The sequence below is a fragment of the Gopherus evgoodei genome, chromosome 7, assembly GCF_007399415.2.
Source record: "Gopherus evgoodei ecotype Sinaloan lineage chromosome 7, rGopEvg1_v1.p, whole genome shotgun sequence".
NCBI lineage: Eukaryota > Metazoa > Chordata > Testudines > Testudinidae > Gopherus > Gopherus evgoodei.
Window position 1 is genome coordinate 50116886 of NC_044328.1, and position 24346 is coordinate 50141231.

Consider the following 24346-nt stretch of genomic DNA (forward strand, 5'->3'; position numbering starts at 1 on the left):
AGCTGAAGCCTGAGCAACTTAGCTTTGTAGGCCCCCCAGCCCAATAATGTGGGGCCACGAGCAATTGTTCTTATTGCTACTCCCTGATGCCGGTCCTGGCTTTTACATGCAGAAAAGCAGTTGTGGCACAGATGGGCTGTGGAGTTTTTATAGTATGTTGGGGGGGCGCCTCAGAAAGGAAAAGGTTCAAAACCCCTGTTCTAGATTGTTGGTGTGTATTCTGTGCTGGTGGGGGGAGGGTTCATATTTGGCTACTGCTATAAGAAAAATTGGCATGTGTTCTTTATTGGTTAACTTATGCTTTATAATCATCATAAGCTGATCACAGATCTCAAAACATTTTATAAAGGAGATCAGTATCATTACCCCCATTTTACAGATGAGGAAAACTGAGGCACAGAGGCGGAAGTGGCTTTGCAAGGTCACTCAGCAAAGCAGAGGCAGCGCCAGGTCTCTTGAGTCCCTGTCCAGTGCATATCCACTAGGACACCCTGCAGATGCTATCAGCTTTAAAAACACACTGCAATCTGAATTGTTTTGTCCTGTTGATTCAAGTATGGTCTAAGATGACTAAAATTAAATTGCATAGAGATTTTTTTTCTTCCTTTCTTTTATTCATCTATTTTGTGTACGTGATAGGGAAACTAATTATTTCTGGTTGAAAAATGGTAAATATTTTCTGTGAAAAGTTTAAAAAGAAATGGAAAAAAATGGTTGCTTTTGGTTTCTGAAAACTGAATATATGTATTTTTTTAAAAGAAAATTTGGAAAAAATGAAACTTTTCCACAAAAATATTCACTTTTAATAAAGGCCATTCTTGTTTTTTAGGAGAAAGTTTTGAAATGGAAAAAAATAACTAGCTCTATGGATTGTGTACAAAGTGCATTTCTTCCCACGAAGTTAGCCAATCAACCTCTGATTCTGCAATGAGATCTATGGAGGCAAATTCCTGTGCCAATGTAATGCTTCAAATGGGGATAGGCGCACACCTGCCAGGATCTTCCTGCAGGATCATGTCCTTAGTACATCTTCTCTGTTGTTTGTGTTGGTCTTTTACTCAGTGACAGGAGAGAGAGAATAATTTTTAAAAAGAAATTTCACTTGTAAAATCACAGCTGTTGGCAGGCAGGTTCATGGGTAGGAACTAGAACTGCTTAATTTAAAAAAAAAATTTGTTGACTAGATTTTAAGATAATGTTTCTTTAACATGCTTTTGGATAAAAGTGCTTTAGAAATGTAAAATTATATTATTATTAAGACCAGTTGGTTGGAAGAATCTGTGTGTTGTAGTAGCAGCTCGGGTTTCCATGATGATAAAGGATACTCATTCAACAGTGAGGAAAAAGTAAGAAAGACCCCCATCAGCAAATGGAGATAGAAGAGGAGAAAGAAACAGGTAGCCATAAGTATTAGTGTAGCTTATAACCGGAGTTATAACCTTACACTTTATTAGACACTGCCTGCTTTACATGCCATACTTCATTCCTACAAATCAAATAGATTTATCTAGGAACTTGGCGCGCTCTCTCCTCTCCTGTCTCTTTCTTGTGTTCGCCTGTCTGTTTCCTCTTAGTTTTCCAATAATCCCAGATGACGGTAATTTTGAAAATAAAAACATCCAAAGTGATGTCTAAGATCCTTCCCAATATTTTCATCATTGATATCAGTCTGCCTCATTGTACTCAGAAATGTACTAGCCAGATGAATTCTAAATTGGGTCATTTGCGAAGAGCTACAGTATCTGGTTTATTTTAATCATAGTTTTGTGTAGTATTGAGTCAACCTAAAAATATCTTCACGCGGCTACTGTTGATCTACTTCATAGAATTCAGGCTTTCTGGGACCAATCTCTGATATCTTTGCTTTAATTAAGTTAGTAAAAATATCAAAAAATAAAAAGGACTTTTTAATTTAATTTACATTCTTCCCATATATTCCTTTTTAGGATTCTCAGATTTCTCTTGTACTTTGTAGGTTTATTATTTTTTATCTAGACTTGCCTATTCATTTTAAACCTACTTTGTAATTATTATTATTATTATTTTTGACACCATAGGCTCTTTTTTTACTTAACATCTATTTTGTGACAGGCTCTAGCTTATTCTCACCAAACCAATCATTTACATTTTTAATAAATTATGTTAAAATAAACTGATCCAAATAACAGCATTTGAGATAGAATTTTAAGTATGAGAAACATTGTTTTAGCACAGACTTCTGTTTGTAGTTTTAACCAACCAGATACACTGGCTAGCTGTACTACTTCAGTTTCCTTTCCAGCACTTTAAACATTTCTGCATTTCATCTGTGATGCCATGCATGAATAAAATATGAAGTAATTTAATACTTGTGATGTCAGGAGTTACTGCTTATACTGAGACCTGCAAGAAAAGGTATTTTTAAAGGTTTCCAAGTAAATCATATACTACACTTCTTTTTAATTTGCCTTTTCTCAACTCATTCAGTGCCCTGGGTCTGTCTTTCAGGCTGGGATACATAATTCCAATAAAAAATGGCTTGTCTGTAATTTTGGGTAGATAACAAGGTTGTAACCATTGGTTCCTTTGCAGATGAGTCCTACAGGTGGAGAGTAGGGCAGCTGAGGAACCAAATGACCCATTGTTCCCAGTGCTATTCACTGTGGCCTTGATCCTACATTTAGATCCATTTGAGCAGACCCTAGCAACTGGTGGAGCCCCTTTTCCTCAAGGTTTCACGCAAAGGATCAGAGTCTTAAATGAGATTTGCTCAATGGCCAAGCACTTTTTCAAGTATGTGGGGCAACAGACAGATAGTATGCTTGCAGTTTTAACTTGGGGCAAAAGTGGCCAGCTAGCCAAAAGTCCCTGTCACTCTCCGTAAGATGGCTGCTTTCCTACTGCTTGTGGAGGTGGAATGTATGTTCAGATTAGGATCACACTTGTTAGGACTTCTCTGATGGCTTCATTTTCTCTAATGTACAGACTGTGCACATGCTGTGTCATTTTCTTTCATTCCCCGGAGACCTGTTGTTTATGTTACAGTTGTTCCAAGACACCCCATTGTGCTAGGTGCTGCATAAACACCTATGAAGGCATGTTCCTTGCCCCAAATAACTTACTGGACTCAAAGGCCCCAATCTTGCAACTGACTTTTCAGACAGATTCTTGTCCCCATATAGAAACCCTCGGCCAGTGGCAGATTAGCCACTGGGCCGACAGGGCCTGTGCCCAGGGGCCTCGGCCAGTTGGGGGGCACCGATCTGCTCCGACCATCTGGCGCTCCTGCCAGGGAGCGGGGGAAGCCATCATGCCCTAACCCTACTCCCCAGTAGGAGCACTGGGTGGGTGGGGGAAGCCCCTAACCCTGTCCCTGGCAGGAGCGCTGGGCAGGTGTGGCGGGGCAAACCCCAGTCTCCTGGGAGGAGTTGCGCGGGGGGGACTGGGTGTGGCCACAGGTGGAAGGGGTAGGAAAGGGTCTCCACTTGCTCTTGCCCAAGGACCCACAAAAGTTTAATCCGCCTCTGCCTGTGCACATTCAGGTGTGAGATTAGAGCCTAAATTGTGTTCTCACTGTGAGAAAACCAACTATATGGTGGTGCAGTATCAAAATATTTTGACAGGTTATCCTATACTACATGTCTTCCAAAGTGTAATAGCTACATCAGTAGATCAGTGTGACAGAAGAATGGCACAGCTTCACTCTACTTTGGTAATAAATGTCTGTACTTTAGAAGATCCCTTTAGCTCCTTCCTCCCCCACACACAAAATAAATATGGATAAAAATGTAACTTTGCCATTCTCTAAATTCTGCCTCCACAGTGCACATCCAAAATCTTAAGTGGTTTGGTAATATTTAGTCCCAACACTGACTTTTGTTGCTGTAGGTCATATCAACTGAAGTAATGAAAAAGCACAATTAAAATTAGTCGCCGTCTAATAGTTACTGAAAAGTTGTACTTATTCTTAAGTCACAGAAAATAATGGATTTGAGACTGCAAAGAAAGAACAGCAAAACAGCATTTATTTTTTTAAATTGGCATGATGATTTAATGTGTATTTAGTTATGTTGGATGAATGAACTGTGGTTTAGAATAAAGAACATGTAAAGCAGAATTATTCATTGTCTTAATTATATCTATTCCTTAATTTTAAATGCTTTATTGTAAGGAAAAAAATCTCTATAAAAGATTACCTGTATTTTGGCAATTAATGAAATCTGCATGTAGGTCTTTCTTTTGTTTATTTGTTTGTTTAAATCTGTTAGGCAACCCCTACAAAATATGGTTGTGCCTTGTATTTTCTCTTATTCTCCTTCCTTATTGATATTCAGCGGCAGACACTCTGTCAGTAAGACGATTACTAGAGATTAGGAAGCAAAATCAGATATTCTGAACGATGATCATTCATTTCTCTCAGAGGGAAAACAGCAGATTTTCCCAGGGACTTATTGGAATTCATTTTTTTTAAAAAGATCTCCTCCTTCTGTGTCTCCCAACCCTTCCCCATATTCCCACCCACTCGCTGATTTAATACACGTACAAATGTTTATTAAGGAAATCTGTCCATTTTCAACTTTCCACAAGGACAGTGTTTTTAAAAAATAAACCATATTTCTGCTTTTTAGCAAAATAATTCCAGTATCTTACAAAAAGATTTTGCTAATGAGAAAACATTTGTATATTCAAGTTCTAGTTAGACTGCTTGATTTTAATATAGGCTTTAATCTGGTTTGCAAACATTCTAAAATGTTTTTTGTTATAGTTTACTTTCATAACAGAAAAATTGTTGACTGTACAAACATAACTTATAAAAACAGAGAGAGGGTATGTGATATATGCATGATACAATAATCACTGAGTTGAATTAGATCAGTATAAATTATGGAGTGCAGAAAGTCAGAGCTCTTCTGTTATTTTACAAGTAAGATATTTGCACATTTTTGGTTGTAATTTATATTGTGTATATATCTGGGTGATTCAGTTTTCACCATGCTTTATGTACTTAAGAATATAGTTAGAACTTGTCTTTTTAGGTTGACTCTCATAATCCAAAACTCGAAAGGACAAAATGCGAGGCAAAACTTGTAGTACAAAAACAGGTTTATGCCAGAATTTCTAATGTTAAACCCACTGATGTCTAGTCTCCTCCACTTCTCAATATAAAAAATAGTTAGTGAGACATAAGTCTTTGTTGGCAGATCTAGCTTCACAAATATTTATCTACAGCAAGAAGGTTTGTGTTTACAGAAAACCAAGGAGATAATAACATACTAACTGGAATAAACCGCCTACGGTCAAAACTGTTTCAGTAACTGTGTGTAGGATATAAAGGAACTGTTCATCAACTTTAGTACAACTTTGTCATGGTATAATTCCCCACTCTGAACCTTAGCGTCCAAAAGATGGGGTACCAGCATGAATTCCTCTAAGCTCAGTTACCAGCTTAGATCTTGTAGTGCTGCCACCAAGCAGGAATTCCAGTGCTTAGTACACTATGGACCCCCTAAAACCTTGCCCGGGGACCCCCAAGACCCAGTCCCTCTGGATCTCAACACAAGGAAAGTAAACCCTTTCCCCCACCGTTGCCTCTCCCAGGCTTCCCCTCCCTGGGTTACCCTGGAAGATCACTGTGTGATTCAAACTCCTTGAATCACAAAACAGAGAGGACAATTCACCTTCCTCCCACCTTCTCTTTCCCCCTCCCAGACTCTTCCTGAGAGAAAGTAATCCTGGCACAGAGAGAAATCAGCCTCTCTCTCCCTCTTCCCTCCTTTCTCCCCACCAATTCCCTGGTGAATCCAGACCCAGTCCCCTGGGGTCTCACCAGAATAAAAAAAAACAATTAGGTTCTCAAACAAGAAAGCTTTTAATTAAAGAAAGAAAAAACAGTAAAAACTGTCTTTGTAAATTTTTAAAAAATGGAATAGGTACAGGGTCTTTCAGCTATAGACACTGGGAACACCCTCCCAGCCTAAGTATACAAGTACAAATTAAAATCTTTTCAGCAAAATACCAATTTGAACTCCTTTCAGCCAAATACACATTTGAACTTCTTCCAACCAAATACACATTTGTAAATAAAGAAAACAAACATAAGCCTAACTCGCTTTATCTACCTTGTACTCACTATTCTGGATCTATAAGAAACTGTATCAGGGAGATTGGAGAGAAACCTGGTTGCACATCTGATCCCTCTGAGCCCCCAGAGTGAACAACAACCAAAATTAACAGCTCAGCAGAAAAGCTTCCCTCCCTCAAGATTTGAAAGTATCCTGTCCTCTGATTGGTCCTCTGGTCAGGTGACAGCCAGGCTTACTGAACTTGTTAACCCTTTACAGTCAAAGAGATATAAAGTTCTTCTGTGCTATTAACTTTTCTTATCTGTTTATGACAAACTTGCATAAGCTTTGTCTTAAGTCTTCATTCTTGTCTTTAGCAAGTGGAAGTGGAAGGATCTGATTGTAAATAACACAACTTCTGTGATATTAGAAAACAAATGTAACTGTTGTGTTGCAGTTTTTGATAAATGGACACTAACATGGACTACGAAAGACCCAACGTTGAAACCATAAAATGTGTGGTGGTTGGTGATAATGCAGTGGGGAAGACTCGCTTAATTTGCGCAAGGGCATGCAATACCACTTTGACACAGTATCAGCTGCTGGCAACTCACGTACCGACCGTCTGGGCAATTGATCAGTACCGTGTCTGCCAAGAGGTAAGGATTTTCCAGTTTATTAAATGTGTAGTGCACACAATAAGGTTGTATTGTTATTGATCAGCTCTTTAATGGTCAAGATGTAGTGGGCAACTCAAAAATAAAATGTATTTACAAAAACCCTAAGGCAGCTACCATCTAACATGCAAGGCATCCACTTTTTCTCTAAGCCCCACAGTTACATCCTGAATATTTTGTGACAAGAACATATTTAAAATACTCATATTGTGCTTACATATTATAAAATTTAACACTGTGCTAATTTGGTGTAGCATGGCATCATTTCTTTTTTACAAGGAAAATAGCAATTTTGTTTGTAGTGAGATTTTTAATTGAGAGAGGAAAATATAATGTCTATTCTGTTTTAGGTACTTGAACGCTCCCGGGATGTTGTTGATGAAGTGAGCGTTTCTCTCAGACTCTGGGATACTTTTGGCGACCATCACAAAGACAGGCGTTTTGCTTATGGAAGGTAAAATGAGCCAAGTCTAGCTTTTAAATAGTAGCTGCAGTAATATTTAGCAGAGAGAAATTTGCGGCTCTGAATTTTGAAACATGAGGCCTTATAACAATCAAAGGTATTCATATTTCTGCCTGTTATAAGGATATCAACTGTACGGATTAAAAAGATACACATACACAGTTTTACATTCTACATTTATTTGAAGAAAATGTTAAGCCCTGCTCACAATACTGTAATGTTTCAGACTATAAAGAGCGTTCACAAAAATGAGGCTGTGGTTTTATAAAAATGAACACCAATTTTCCTAGCTTGAGTAAACATCATGAAGGGTAATCAATTCACTTATTACTGAGCTAACAAACAGATGTGTTGGGAAAACATAATCTCCTGTGTTGCAAAATATATATGCACACACACACAACTATAATAAGAGGGTGGTCTGTTGAGTTGAGTGGGTCATTCTCGTAGGACCTGATCTAAATCCCAAATCACTAAAAGATAAGTCTCTTTTCCTGTTTTCTTAATTAAAACAAAAGGGAAGGGAAGGGTTCTCTTACATGAATACCAAAGTCTACACAGAGTTTTCATTGACACATTAATCTTGTAAATGTTGAGAATTTAGCAGTAGGCTTTTATCAAAGTGAAAAATATGACCTAATTCTAACGTCAGTGACAGTCTTTCCATTTAATTCAGGGGGAGTTGGATCTGGCCCTTTATCAATGCAAGCAGAAGCGCTGCTGAGCAGCAGGAAATTCAGTATATCATAATGTGAATCAGCTATCTGAAATTCAGGCACATAAAATTAAAAATGAATGTCAAACTCTTTTTTTATGACTGACAGTCAAATAAGGTCTTATTTTTTACATGAAATGTCAGTATTTCTTTTCCTTCTGAAACTTTTTTCGTTTCCTGTCACATCTGCTCCTGTCTTATTTCAGCTGATATTTTTCAACAGACCTTTTCTCCAGTTAAAAATGTTTTTTTTATATATATATATAGTATCTGCCCACTTTTGCACTTAATGTCTGTAAATAGTTCTTTCTTTGTGGCTCCATTTTCAATGCACCTGAAGTATAGAGAAGCCAGAGTTGTGTGAATCATGCTAGATAAAATGAGTAACTTCAAAGGGAGTTAGCCTATTCTGGTCTCTGTCTTTCTCTAAAGCTCGCCATAACAAGATGGTATATCAGCTGAATCCAGTGATGGTAACATCTCTTGAAATGTTCACATTGTAAAACTCCATAGGCAAGTTTATAGTTGTATGTGTGTAAATCCTTCTTTGTATCCTGTGTCATCTTAAAGGATTGTTTTATGAAGAGCTATGTAGTAAAAAGTGCTTTCTATTGCAGAGACGTTGTCCTTTGGCCAGTAGGGTGATTTTTGAAAGACAATTAAGTTCCCATTTCAACAAAGTACTTAAACATGTGTTTAAGTCCTCAGCTGAATCAGGACCTAAAGTACAGCATGTCTTGATTACATAAGGTGCATGTTTTATGTACGGAAAAAGTTATTGATTTAAGAGAAAATTGACCTTAGTTTCCAAACTCATTCAAGTGTTTATGAAGGTTTCAGGTGTAAAAATTTTTTATTTTAATATTTAAAACTTTGTGAAGCCTGACTTTGTAAATGTGGTTGTACCTTGCATTTCCTCCTACTCTTCTTCCCTGACGTACCAACGTGATATTCTGTAGCAGACACTGTGTCACTGAACAGATTAATAGAGACTAGGAGAACAAAATCAGGCATCTTCTGAACTCTGAGTCAATATTTACTCAGTGAATGGGAGCATAAGAAAACCGCATACTTAACTTCTAATCTTTCACACATAAAGGGACTTCAGTACCTTGAGTTCAGTGGGACTAGTTACGTGAGTAATGTGATTCTCACATATGTTTGCAGGATTGGGCCCGTCATGTGGGACACATGGCAACAAGGTTTGCTAAAAAGAGTTTAGCTCAGAAAGAAACTGTTTTAGGGCTTGTCTACACTTACCAGGGGATCGATGCATAATGATCAATGCATTAGCGGTTGGTTTAGTGGGTCTAGTAAAGACCCACTAAATCAACCGCAGATGGCTCTCCCGTCAACTCCTGTACTCCACCGGATCAAAAGAGTAAGGGGTGTAGACGAGAGAGCGTCTCCCATGGACATTGCATAATATGGACCCGTGGTAAGTAGATCTGAGCTATGTCGACTTGAGTTACGCTGGTCACATAACTCAAATTGCGTAGCTTATATCTACTTTTCCCTCTAGTGTAGACAAGGCCTTAGAAACCAATCATGCTGGCAGTAGCTTTCCTTCTGCATTAAGTCTCTTAATGCATTTGTATGTAGTAGCAAAACTAGTGTATCTTGAGGAAACCATTTGGAATCCGTTTTATTAATGGAATTTCATTGGTCAAATTTTATACTAGCAGGCTCTGGTTACCCTGTTCAATTCTATTCTGTTCTAAAATGTTTTAATACAGTGTTAACATATTTATAATGTTTCTTTTAACATTTTTTACAACTAGGAGTCTTTATAAATTGCAGGTGGGTTTATTGTGTATATACATTTAGAGAATTTGTTTTCAATTTATCTTCTGTACTTTGAAGTGTTTTCTCATAATTAAGTCAAATCTTGCAGAACAGTGAAAAGCTGGCTAGTGCCAGAATGCTCAAGGCTAAACCTACAGGTGTCCAGTCTTCTCTGCCTGGAAGATTGTTTAATGAGATGTCCCTTCAAGTACCCTTCAAAATTGTTGTTGTTTTATGCAAAGTAGATCCTGTTATGCTCATGGTGCATGGAGAGATCTGAGTCTGTCAGTCAAGACCTTTAATTGTCCTAACTGTGGCATAACAAGAGTTAGTAAGTTACCAATGTATCTGCCTCTCTTTGGGGAAGACTGCTCCATTAATTTTGCAGAATTATATATAAATAGGTTTATGTTGCAGGTGACATGATGAACAGGTGATAGGATTTATCTTGGTAGGATTTCTTCCTGCTTCTTCATTTTTCATTGAGATGAGTAACAAGATGGAACAATTAATGCTTTGATTTTTTTTTTTAAAAAAGGTGGTGGGGGCAGAGTATCAATCCTAGCCTGTATTTTACTGCAAGTTGTTTAATTACAGATCAAAATCATACAGGACATTGGGAGGGGGAAAGGGAAACTGACAGAAAGATTAAGAAAAAAAAACTGAGAACAAAACTTGGTTGGAAAGATTTCTAGAATGTTCATTTTTTCTTAACTCCGGATAGGTGAGTTTGCTCTGGAGTGGTTCTGTTCTTTCATTTCAAGTAGGTTCCAGTTTGTGGTGATGAATACTCATCAATTCAAATTGTCCTGAAGGATTCAGTTTTATGCAAAATCCAGTGAAGAAATGGTAAAATGGTATGGTCTGAGGTATAAGTAGTACTCTGATATCCAGATCTATGTCACCTTTTCATCCAACAACGATTCTGTCTCAGTACTGTACAGTTGCCTAAGATTGCAGCCTAGATGGGAGAAATGGCTAAAGCTCAAGCTGCCACCATGTACAAATGTCCCTAAAACATACCCAACTCATTTTATGTAGGCATAACATTAAAATAATTTACACTATTTTTAATTTGGCATCATTCACAACTCTATAGCATCTTACCTAGTCTAGTTTTGAATAAGAATATCAAGATCTCCTAGTGCTGGAAGTGAAAATGGAAAAAGAATTGGTTTGCCAGATTTTTTTTTAAGTGAGAGAGCAACATATTTGACTAAAATTCAATTAATTTCTTGCAGTTATTTGATGTAAACAACACTAAAGCGCATGTGTGCATGCACATCTGTAAGGAGTTAATTCCATTTGTCAGATACTTACTTGCATATGAATATGTGGTCTGTAAACTAGTTCAACCATGATAATTTATTTAATGAAACTCAAGTATAAGTTCTAAACCAAACAAAATCTGTTCAAACCATATGGCTGGAAATCAGCTTTTCCCACACCTCTTATTTATGAACATGTGGATGGGCCGTTACAAGGCAGCTGACAGGGCCTTTTTAAACATATGTTGACGATATTGCCTTTTCTGTGACCTGAATTCATCAGTCTTCCAAGTCTGGTATGTAGTCAGTCATAGGAGCACATTCACTCAACTCTTAGGTGATTAAAATTCCCTTTACCACTAAGTTCAACATCACTGAATCCACAGAAACATATCTCCTTGGCATTGTCAGTCTGCATTCCTTGGCAGATTAATTAATCACCAACATTTCTCTTATTTTTGCCAATTTCTTTAGCTCTGAGGGACCCACAATTTTTCACTCCTATGCAGTCAGCCAAGGTTCCTGCCATAACCACTTCAACATCTTCACAAAGTGTTGGTTCAGTGTGTTTTAGTTTGATCAGTGCCTTCTATTACAGGGGTCGGCAACCTTTCAGAAGTAGTGTGCCGAGTCTTCATTTATTCACTCTAATTTAAGGTTTTGCGTGCCAGTAATACATTTTAATGTTTTTAGAAGATCCCTTTCTATAAGTCTATAATACAGAACTAAATGATTGTTGTATGTAAAGTAAATAAGGCTTTTAAAATGTTTAGGAAACTTCATTTAAAATTGAATTAAAATGCAGAGCCCCCCCGGACCGGTGGCCAGGATCCAGGCAGTGTGAGTGCCACTGAAAATCAGCTCGCATGCCGCCTTCGGAACACATGCCATAGGTAGCCTACCCCTGCTCTATTATGTCCCATCCATGCTTAAAGTCAAAGGGAGAGCAGCTCCATTGCCACTGCTTCAAGGAGATGGAGGACTCAACATCCTCTCGATTTCCTTGTTTTAATACATACTACCCTCTTACAGCATCCCCTCCACCTTGGCTGGTGAAGTGAGCAAGACCTGGTGACTGGCTGAGTTGCTTCTGGGGCCCTCTGCCTTCCCAGCTGTAAACAGAGCAGTAGCACATGAGAAGAGTGGGTGACCCAGCTGGGAGTTCATATCTTTCACCCCCTTTGAAGGAAGCTCTGGCTCACATCCTTCCTTCTTGCTCCTTATCCCCCCAGAGGAAGGTGGAAGAGGAATACTCTCACCTTTCATGGGGGAAGAAAGACAGATGCACAAATCGATACTTTACTTAAAACTCTACTGTATGTTTTAAAATGTCTTAAAACTTCTCAGAATGCAGGATGTTGCATAAAAATTTCTCAGATTCTCTGAGCTAAGGCCTCTTCCTGCAGCTCAGACCAGCTATATTTATTTCTGCAGATTCTCCTTCTGATCAAGTATAAATGTGAGAGACAAGGTGGGTGAGGTAATATCTTTTATTGAACCAACTTCTGTTGGTGAGAGAGAGAGAAGAGAGAGAAGGTTTTGAGCCTCACAGAGCTCTTAAAGCTTGTCTCTCTCACCAACAGAAGTTGGCACAATAAAAGATATTACTTCACACACCTTGTCTCTCTAATATCCTGGGACCAACACGGCTACAAGTACACTGCATATGGGTATAAATATGTCCTTTTTAGAGGAATTGGGGACCGTCTCCACAACAGTAAATGCTTCACACAGGCAGATTCTCTTTTGCTTGTCTGGCAATGGGCCTGCTACTGGGGACATAAACTACTTTCAGATCTATTTAATCTCTTGTCCCCATTCTCTTCCTCTTGCTATGTCTTGTTACCACAACTGATGCTGCGCAGTATCACCATATGGTGTTAAGATGTGAGGACAGCCAACAAAATTGGTGAACTTCCCCTTCTACGCTAATCTATTTTAAAAGCTAAAAATACCCAAATATAGAGGGCTGTGTTTTACAGGCCATTTAAGTTCATCATCAGGTAGTCTTGGAGGAGATATACGGAGAAGTGTTTAACATTTGAGACAGTCATGCTTTTTTGTACTATTTTAATTGGGCTCAGTTTGGACCCAAGGAAGATTGCAGATCAAGCTTAGTGGTAATGACATTCAAATGAGTTTCTGAAATCTAATTTTATTTTTCATTATGTCTTTGTGTCTAATATTATGTGTGTACATACAAGGACACACCCATTAAAGTGTTTTCTGTCAACACATGTATTAGAATTAGAAGCTCTCAACCTGTCTCCTGAAATGTTTGAATACCTAGACTATTCAAATTGGTGAAATCAGTTATTTGTCCTCCCCACATTACACCTGTGTCTTATCTTACTGTAAGTAGTGAATTTTTATGAAAATCTGTTATGGAATTGCTATTAGGGATCAGCAATTCTTCCTCCTCTTAGAAGACCTGTTGCCACATGAATATCAGTAGGGTATGATGTGGCTTATCTTGATGTCTGTATAACATAGCTAAAATAGAGAGGCTCTGTTGCAATAGTGCAGGGCTGCTTTGACTGCAGTGAAAATGTTTATATATACACACACACCCTTCTTTGTTTATGCTATTACATAATTCTCCTCCATTCTTGCTCTCTTTTAAAGGTGGTTTATTCTAAAAAAACCTTCATTTATAACAGAGGAAAAAAATCTTTTGAATATGCTAAACCAGAGAAGGTACATCAAAGATGACTTTGGCCACCACAAATATTTCTGAATTGATAAGATGCAATCTTAGGATCTGTTGAACCCACTAGACATCTAAGACTCCAAGATTCTGGGTCAAGATTTCATCATAGGTATGTAGGGTAGTAGAAATATATATGGGCACAACTATCCACCTCAGTCTGAGAGCCCTTGTCCATTACTGTTTGATACCAGTGTACCATTTGAAATGTCATGGCTTCAGCTATCATAAATAATTCATAAAGCTGTCTGAGCTATTGCCAACAATAATCAGATTTTTCATTAATGAAGAAAGATAAAGTTCTGTGATACAGTCACACGAGGGTTTCTTACCACTAAATTCATCTAATTTTGCTTTGCTTTGCTTTCAGGTCTCCCCCAATTTCATTTTTACTGGCTTCCTATATACCCGTGTAAAAATCACGCTCTTATATTTAGTGATTGTGCCTAAGCCAGTCATTATTCCCTTTAATCTCTAACATCCTGGCCCCTTTGTCTTCTCACAATCTTCCTAGCTTCCTGTGACTAGCTGTGTGATTTGTTACTCTGTTACCATTTACAACAATCATGCTTTACTCTGTTGGCCTCTCAGATGTTTGGAACTCCCATTTCTCTTTGCTTCCCTGACTTTCCTCATCATTTCAGACCTATCTTAAAATGTTCTTTTCCCTTTCTTGATACTGTGGCTTCAAATGATTTGACATTTAATCTCTTCATCTTTTGAAAAATGAATATTTTGTTTATTGTAGATCACTGCTTGTGGACTTGGGGTTTTTTTAGTGTATTTATTGCTGAGTCTTTCTGTTACTCTTCTTCCTGTGCATTTGATTAAAGTCTATTAAATCTAGAGAGAAACTTTTTTGAAATATTGTCTCTATCCATGAATCAACTGCTTGCAAATGGTAACAAAATTAGTCTGAAAGTGCTCATTCTCCAGGCTGTCTGCCCTGTCTTCTTTTGGGAGTTCTCCAGCTGCTGGTTTTTATCATGTTCAGGAAGTAGTTCCCAGACCAACACCTGGCTCCATTTCCAGGGTTGTCTGTTGCTCTTTCCAACACTTGTTTCCTTAAAGGGGATGTGTCATGGAACAGGTCCCAGGTTTTATGCCCCATTACAGTTTAAAGTGAACAGGCCATCCAATTACAATATACCTTTAAACAAACATTATCTGATTCCTTACCAGACTCTTCCCACCACATCCTGAGTTTTGGAGTTTGCTCTAAGTTGGTCAGATGGTCTGTTGCAGCAAGAGCTGAAACCACTATCTTCCTGATTGCCGTTTGTTCTTGGTTCCTCATCTTTTCATTCCATGTGGAAACAGAAGGCCTAATTTTTCTTTCTGCGTGGTGTACAGAATCTATAAATATTCTTTAGTGTCAAAGCACCCATACTATATGGAATTATATTTAGCACAGCATCTCTGTTTGTGAATTAGGAACAAAACACACAACCAATGTGTTCCTTAAGAAGAAAGACAGATTGAGCCAAGTTCTGTGGAGCTGAATTGTGCAAAATGCCCACTGACTTCAGTGGGAGTTTTACTCAATTCAGGGCTGTAGAATTCAGCCCAAGAGAAAAGTTAAAGCAGTTTGCAGATGAATTGGTTCATTTCTGTGCCCTGTGTTTGGTGCTAAGATGATCTCGTCCTTATGTAAATGACTAAGATGTAATAATGAGTAAACCTAATTCTTCGAGTCAGAAGTAAAATTAAGCATATACCATGACTACGTAAGCAGTCTATTTAAACTTTAAAAAATAGCTTTGCTTTGATATTTTGTTCCAGATAACTTTCCAGTTGCCATTAGTGCTGTATCTGGTTGGTTATTTGTCCTGCAAGGAGAATAGATCTCCAGACTTTTACAGTGGGAAATGAGATATTTTTATGATACCTCAGTCATCTGTGGTTCTCGCTATATGCACCATGAGTACATCAGAAGAAACATTGAAAAGGCTTAAAACATGTAATTTCTGAAGTAGTGTTCATAGTTGGTAAGGGATGAGCAAAAAAGCTTTTTCCGCTTTTTAAACGTAGTCTTGAAATATGTGATCATTATAATTTTTAAAAAGATAGTTGATACTCTTTTGGTGGTGGTGGTGTTTTGTACTAAACCTTAAGTTACAGAATTTTCAGAAATAGGTCTGCATGCTACTCACCACAAAATCTGAATATATTTCAGGGTATTTTGACAGTTTCGCACATAAACACCTGTACTTAAGAAGCTTCACTGCTATTGGTAAAGTATAGAATTAATTGATTCTCCTGCTCACGTATAAGGCACTGCATGGTCTTGGCCTGCCTTACCTGGAAACCTTTAGTTCTTCACATGTCAGGGCACTCCTTGCATTTCAGTTCATCAGGCCTTCCATCTGTTGTCTCTGTGCATACAGGTCATTCATCTTCTGGTCATTACTTATTCTTACTTGTCACTTATTCCTTTCCATCTCATACGAAGGCTGCTGTTGCATTTACTAAACTGAATCCACTTAAAACTCTGCCTTGCTTATATGTATCTGCATTTTTTTTCAGCTCTGTGAGATGCATGCATGAAAGATGTCTTATAACTGAATGAAAATTTCTTTTACATAATTGAGTTGATAGCAGTGGTGTTTTATGCTGCCACAAAGGAGATCTTGGGTTTAATTCTTGGATTCAGTCTTTCAGTGCCTGAATGAACTGACAAGACTTGGGAGTCTTGTAGAGATAGTGTGCTCAATCCAGACTGAGGGAAAGACTTAATTTGAATTAAGAATAGTCCCTTTCAGATGTTTAAGTGTTACATGGATAATTCTCCTCCAGTCCCATCTCAGCCAGAAGAATTGCAGCTGAGATGCAGGTTTCAAAGGATGTGGTAAAGCTGAGGGGGAAGTTTTGTGGAAATGTTTTTATATATGGCACAAAAATTATTCAGGGAATGGAAGGAAAACTATTGATGATGAATGGACTTCAAAGGGTTCAGTAGTTTATATAAATTCTAAGGAATGTGAATGTTTGTCTGAAATTACTCAGAATTCTCTTTCACAAAACTAGATTCTGAACATCCTCCCTCACTATAATCTGGTGTTTCTGTTTCTGCTTGCAGGGAAAGCCCATAAGTAGGGAAATTAAAAACAAATAATTAAATTTAAAAAAATAGAAGGAAGGAAATTACCTGAATTTCTTGTCAAATGTATTCTAAAAAAAAATTTGCTGTGGCTACAATAACTTTGTGCTAAACTGAAATATTTCTGATTTAGTTCATCTACCTATAAAATTTTTCTGTCAAATTTGGCTTTTGGATCTCTTTATTAGCCATCTAAAAACAATTGGAATTTTTGGCTTGTCCTTCTAAAAGGAAAGAAGATAACAGGACAGTAGTGCTAGACTTTTCCTTTTTTTTTCACCTGTGGGGTGTCAGTATTGATTTCCAGGTCAATGAGTACCACAGAGGCAGGACTTTTTCTCAGGCATATCGTCCTTGTTTTACTGCCTTGCAGGTGCTCTTCCCCTTTCCTGCATCACAGCTCTGCCCTCTGCTTGAAAGGACTCCCTTCTAAACCCATCAATATTTCTTTTTGGTTGGCTGGCAGGTGACTAGAGAGCAATACAAAACCCCCTTGCCTGAGGCTAAATCACCTGGTGAACAAGTCTTGCATGTACCACTTTCATTTACTTCCCCCCAAAATGTCTTGAGACCATAAATTAAATTCTGAAGTGATGAAGCAGAACTACTTCAACATGTTTTTCTTTTAATTTCTACAACAGGTACATTTCAAAATTCAGCCAGTCTTTTAGGCAGAAATCGACCCAAATCAAAGCATCTACTAACATTGGGAAAGGTCTGACCTACGGGGCCATGCAGTTGAGAGTCATGTACAGTTTTAGCCCTTTCACGAAGTCTCCATGCAGTATGTCTAATGACAAGTTATTGAATGTCTCTGTTTTCTTGAAATTCTGCCTCAAATGGGGATATTGTTGCCTCTGTGCCAAGCCATAGCAGATGTCTGGGACTTGCAAGTTGGTTTCCCTTTGGAAGAGAAATCAGTGACAGGAAATCCAGGTATATTTTTAGTACAACTTGTTATGCCTGTTCATGAACAGAGGTGGTCACAAATGGCGGCATGCAAGCAATGTATCTTTAAAAAATCTGAGTCCCAAAAATAATGCCCAGTTTTACAGAGGCAGCTGGACTCTAGTTAGATTAATGCAGAGAGGAAGCTCTTTTATTTGCAGTAGCTCCCCCTGAAATAATGCACATCACAGAACTAACAGTACAGTGTTTCTTTTAAGGGTAGTCCTGCACTTGAAGCAGGTAGCAAGCTAAAAATGCAGCTAGAAGTGGCAGCACAAACAACAGGAGGAGCTAGGTGCCCTGAGTGTGTGCCAGTCTGAGACTCTAGGTACCTATTTGAGGTGGCCAGCCTTCACACTGCTGCAGGCACACTCTATTTGTATCACACTAGCTGAATGAGGGATAGCACGGATATGTCTCCCTGAACTGGAAATCACACTCCCAGCTTGAACTGCAGATCTGCCCTCAGACTGAACATGGCTTGCATGCTGAGAACAACTTGTAAGACTGTGTAACAGCACCATCTGGCGCTATAACAATATTTTATAGCTGGGGGACCTGTTTGATTGTAGAAGGAAAAACTTTACATCCTAGAAAGAGCAAATTGTTTTCCAGAAAGAATACTGTGCTTGTGTCACTAAGCACACTGATATAATAACCATGTAAATTAGTGGATTTTGTATTTTAAATGTTCAGTAGGTATATTCTTTGTCCATAGCAACATCTTGTGTGTCCATGATTGTCATTAGGGTGAGAAAGACAGGCTACTACATGCCCATTTAGCTCTTAAAAATTATTTTTCTCATTTCATAGCCAGTATTAGAAAAGCTCCTATCCAGAGCTCTAGTTGCCTCTGACACAATTAAAAGTACAGTAACTTTAAAAAATAAATCAGTAGCCCTCACCTAAAAACCAGAAAGTAACTAACACGAAGAAATCAAACCTAAACAGCAACCTGTCTAATCCGCATATAGTTCTTAGCATGCCCCACCCCCCCAAAGTCTGGGGAAGTAGATGGGCCTTTCAGCATGCCCTGATGATCAACAAATTGGGATATTTCAGACTGAGGGATTGGAAAGGAAGAGAAAATTTTAATGTGTTCTCTCATGTGGCATGCCTTGCAGTCACCCAGTGAAGAGGTGACATGTAGGTGGGTAATGGTAGCTGGATCTCAATCTGAAAGAAATGTTCATAATTTCCATCTATCAAATTTTTCAGATTTATGTTCCATTCTCTCCTGTCCAACAGCCTGAGCGGGGGAAAATAAGCTGTTTTGCCTCTTTTGGAGGTGCAAAATCCTTCCTTCAACCATAGTATGTCAGTTATTTTGCAATTATTAGTGCCACCTATAGCCAGTGTGGATGATATGGATTAATATTTAATATGGTTGAGACATTCCAAACCATAAGGCAGATGAGGATTTCAGATCCATATTTAATATAGTTTTGGTTTTTATTAATAATTTATCTCTAACTTTTGATACATCCACAGCACCAGAAAATAAGGATTTCATGTTTGAGTCAGTGACATCACTTAACTTTGTATCCTGTGGTCTTTGCCACTGAATCTCAGTGTATGTAATAAGTATAATTGTACACCATCATTAGTAGTTGACAAAAATCTGTGTATTATTTACCCAGATCAAAGTGCATCATAAAATTTAAGAATGCTCCATAATAGAAGTTCTAAACTAGCCTCCTAATGCTAGAGCCAATAGAAAAGCTTCTATCGATTATTCTTAAAGTGGAAAGTTTTTTTTCTCCTTATTTTTCTTAAATAAAATTTCACCTACAATGTTTAAAATCCACACACTGTGGCATCAATAGAAAGGAGAATAAAACTTGATTGTAAATAAAAGTGGAACTGACGACTACTTTTTCTTTGTCCAAGATGAGAGTGATGCCAAAGTAAACAAACCACATAAAATCTAACTTCTCTTTGGAAATTTTTTTTTTCATTTTAATTGTCTTGGGTGGTTTTAATAACTTTGGTAAGGATTTTAATGTTTGGGGCTGTTAATGCATGGCTTTCAACCAGTTTCCCTTTTAATTAACAAAAATTAAGCTGACTGTTGTACTTCAGTGGGTAAATAAAGGAGTAAATTTGTGTAGTCCCTATGTTACAAGAAAAGTTACCCAGTTAAAATAAGTGCCCAAACAATGTTCTGCTTGTGTTGACAATTCTTCTTCCCTGCATTTTACTCCCACATATCTATTTTGGTGATCGAAATTCTCCCAGCCTTACTCACTGACTTCAGTGAAGCTGCTTTTATTTGAGTATGGTAAGCAAAACTTGTCTGTCTACATGGGAGCCAGCACACCTGGATCCTATTCCCAGCTCTGCCATCTGTGGCGTGAGCAACTCTCTTGTGCTTCTATTTCTGTTCCCGTCCTTTATCTATCTTGTCTATTTAGCTTTTAAGCTCTTTATAACAAGGACTGGTTCTTACTATGTGTTTGCACAGCACCAAGCACAAAACGGACCCAATCTTGGTGACGGTAGCCCATAAGGCAATATAAAGAATAAATCTATAACATACGTATTTTCCTTCATGCTCCTTTTTTCACTCCACTAGGAATACAACAGAAAATGTTAGATCGCATAATTCTCAACAAACATAGTATCATACTGATACAGTTGAAGGAACCAACTTCCCCCACACCTCAACATTATGTTTGTACTACTTGGATGGTTCATCCAGCTATATATTAAGTTTTAATTGGTAACCTCTAGGGCTGTCAAGTGATTTTTAAAAGATTAATTGCTCGACTAATAATCGTATACAATTTATTTAAATATTTTTGTGTTTTCTACATTTTTTAAAATATTTTCATAGAATACTAAGTGTACAGTGCTCACTTTATATTATTGTATTACAATATTTGCAGTGTAAAAAAGAAGCACAAGAAATTGTATTTTTCAGTTCACCTAGTAAGTACTGTAGAGCAATCTCTTTATCATGGAAGTTGAACTTACAAATGTAGAATTATGTGCAAAAAATAACTGCACTCAAAAACAAAACAGTGTAAAACTTCAGAGCCTACAAGTCCACTCAGTCCTACTTCTTGGTCAGTCAATCACTCAGACAGACAAGTTTGTTTACATTTGCAGGCGAGAATGCTGCCCGCTTCTTGTTTACAATTTCACCTGAGAAGAGGCATTTGCATGACACTGTTGTAGCCACATTGCAAGATATTTACATGTCAGATGCGCTAAAGATTAGTATGTCCATTCATGTTTCAACCACCATTCCAGGGGAAATGCATCCATGCTGATGATGGTTTCTGCTCAATAGCAATCCAAAGCAGTGCAGACTGACACATGTTCATTTTCATCATCTGAGTCAGATGTCACCAGCAGAAGGTTGATTTTCTCTTTTGGTGGTTTGGATTCTGTAGTTTCCGCATCGGAGTGTTGCTCTTTTAAGACTTCTGGAAGCATGTTCCGCACCTCGTCCCTCTCAGATTTTGGAAGGCACTTCAGATTCTTAAACCCTGGGTCGAGTGCTGTAGCTATCTTTAGAAATCTCACATTGGTACCTTCTTTGTGTTTTGTCAAACCTGCAGTGAAAGTGTTCTTAAAATGAACAACGTGCTGGATCATCATCCAAGACTGCTATAACATGAAAAATATGTCAGAATGTGAGCAAAAGAGAGTAGGAGAATACAATTCTCCCCCAAGGAGTTCAGTCATACATTTAATTAATGCGTTATTTTTTTAATGAGCATCATCAGCATGGAAGCATATCCTCTGGAATGGTGGCTGAAGCATGAAGGGGCATATGAACGTTTAGCATAACTGGTACATAAATGCCTTCCAACACCGGCTACAAATATGCCATGTGAAGACTCTTCTCACTTTCAGCTGACATTGTAAATAAGAAGCAGGCAGCATTATCTCCTGTAAACATAAACACATTTTTTTGGCTTAGCAATTGTCTGAACAAGAAGTAGGATCGAGTGGACTTGTAAGCTCTAAAGTTTTACTTTATTTTATCTTTGAGTGCAGTTATGTAACAAAAAAAAATCTACATTTGTAAGTTGCACTTACACAATAAAGAGATTGCGCTACAGTACTTGTATGAGGTGAATTGAAAAATACTATTTCTTTTATCATTTTTACAGTGCAACTTTTTGGAATAAAAAACAATAATATAAAATGAGCACTGTCAACTTTGGATACTGTGTTGTAATTGAAATCAATATATTTGAAAATGTAGAAAAACATTCAAAAATATTAATACATTTCAATTGGTATTCTGTTGTTTGACAGTGAGATAAAACCTGTGATTAATCGCAATTCATATTTTTTAGTTAATCACGTGAGTTAACTGCAATTATTTGACAGCCCTAGTAACCTCTGATCATCAAGCCGAGACTGACTTTAAGTTCTGTCCTGTATCACTATAAAATGTGTTAGATGTTTAGTTACAGTTAGTGTGAATTCAGCCGTCAGATATTCACACAGTAAGATACAGTTTTCTTTCTGGCAACACTAATGAAATGGATTTTAAACAGTAATAGCAGAGATTAAGCCAGGTACTTCATGAGTACACTTCACTTCCCCCCCTTCCTCTCACTTTGTCAAAGTTCCTCCGCCCTCATCACTTCACCTTACTATTTTTGTCAACTGCCAAACTGTGTGATGGTTTTGTGACCTGAACAAATGCCCACTAGGGTCTGGGTTGGCTCTGTCAAACTTATTGCACTTCAGACCATCTGAATTTGGAGCAAGCGCCCAAAAGCATATGAAAAGTTAGTGTATATGCTACCTACCCCTCTTTGTTCAACCGATAACTTTTTAAAAAATGTAAAGTTCCTTTTCTTTAGATAATATGGATGTGCTGTAGTTTATATAAGGTATAAATTCAGAGCAAGAGCACTTCTCTTGTATTAAATGTAAGCTCTCAGCAGAATCTGCATTGCATGTGGCTATTTTTAGAAACTGTAAGTCTTGCTAGATATGTGTCCACAATGAAATGTAGAAAGCAGCAGTACTGAACAGTTTCATTAATGATTTAAAAGGCCAATGTTGAGATTCACGTCTTGCTTTATCTATTCATTACACAAACTGCATACACAATAAATTTGTGCTAAATTAAAGTTTAATAGAAATGAGATGGGCAGCTTATTGCTGAGTTTAGCTGCTCGCTATTCTGTTGATGACTCTTTAGGGATAACGATTGTTTTTAAAAAAATAAGTCGCCTTTCTCTCAATTCTTCTTAAAGCTACTAGTCAGCACTTTCCTTTTCCTAAGAGGGGTATGCAATTTATATTACATTCATGATGCTTCAAGCATCTGTCAGCTGAGGGACCAAGAGCTGGGAGCCAGTTTCTAATAGCAGTCTCTCAAATAACGAACAATGATTTAGGCCCAATTCAGGAAAACCCTTAAGCACATGCTTAAAATTGTGCTTTACGTGTTTTCCTGAGTTGGTCCCCTATTTTTTGAGAGAAGAATGGTACATGAAGCGAAACACTTGTATAGAATTGCTTGCTGTAAAAAATTATCTTGATTCTTACAACTGCATACGCACAGACTGTGACAATCTCTTATGATAAAGTGTTTTTTCCTGATAGCTACAAATAGTGATTTTTATCAGAATCTCATTTTAGTTGTTGTTTGTTTCCCTACACTTATTTTTTGTTTGTTTTTTTTTAACTTGTTTTATTATATTGTTTTTGGGGTGGAGGTATTTTGTCCTTATTAAAGAAATGGTCAGTGCTGGAAATTCTTCATCAATTACAATTTTGAAGACTTTATTAAAGATCTTGGAGGTACTGTCTTGCCATCACTCCACAAAACCATAAATGTATTTCTTCATTACAGTTTCGAGAATGTGACCTGTGTGCTCATTTGGCTATCCTGAAGCCTTTCACATTTTTACTGAACTGCTAGGTGATGCTTTGGGGTTCAGCCCAGACCAGTAAGCATAGGCGGTGGATTATATTCTTTTATAGTGCCCAAGCTCCAGCAATATTCAGGGCTGGGGGCTCTGCTCCACCAATATTTGGAGCTGGGTCTTTCCCCTGCATCCCGCTGCGTCCCTGCCTGGAAGAAAGCAGCACGCGCCTCTCTCGTGCCTGCTTGTGCTGCCCAGGTAGCACATTCCTATACGGAGCGGCTCCCAGCAGCAACTGCTGTCTGCTGCCCCAGGGTCCCAGTGCCCCCATCCGCTAATGGCAGGGCAGGCTGCCCTTACCCCCCTTCCCTCCCTAGCCCTGAGCCTCTCCAACACCCCAAACCCCTCATTCCCAGACCTCATCCCCCCACACCCTAATCCTCTTCCCCAACCCTGAGCCCCCTCCTGCATCATGAACCTCTCATCCTCAGCCCCAGACAGAGCCCTCATCCTCCCGCACCCTAATCCTCTGCCCCAGCCCTGATCCTCCTCTCACGCCCCAAACCCCTCATCCTCAGCCTGACAGTCCTCACTCCTGCATCCCCTCCTATCCCCAAACTCCCTCCCAAAGCTTGCACCCCCCCTTTGCACCCCTCCCACCCACAAACTCCGTCCCAGAGCCTGCATCCCTCACCCACCCCCTTCCCCAGCCCGGAGACTGCACCCAGCACCCAAACTCCATCCCAGAGCCTGCACCCCTCCTGCACCCTAATCCCCAGCCCAGGACCTGCACCCCAGA

General features: G+C 38.4%; 1 protein-coding gene across 7 annotated transcripts in view; it reads left to right on the top strand.

The window, feature by feature from the left end:
• The window catches only part of RHOBTB1 (Rho related BTB domain containing 1), a 70336-nt gene that overhangs the window by 27126 nt on the left and 18864 nt on the right, over positions 1–24346 (top strand). For 6 of the 7 annotated variants that reach the window (XM_030570814.1, XM_030570812.1, XM_030570809.1 and 3 more), the window contains 2 exons: positions 6499–6700; positions 7069–7172. In XM_030570814.1, coding sequence (XP_030426674.1) covers positions 6509–6700; positions 7069–7172 — 296 coding nt within the window. In that variant the 5' untranslated portion in view covers positions 6499–6508. Of the gene's footprint in view, positions 1–6498; positions 6701–7068; positions 7173–15832; positions 15890–24346 lie in introns of those variants that run through there. The other variant, XM_030570816.1, reaches the window with a different exon arrangement.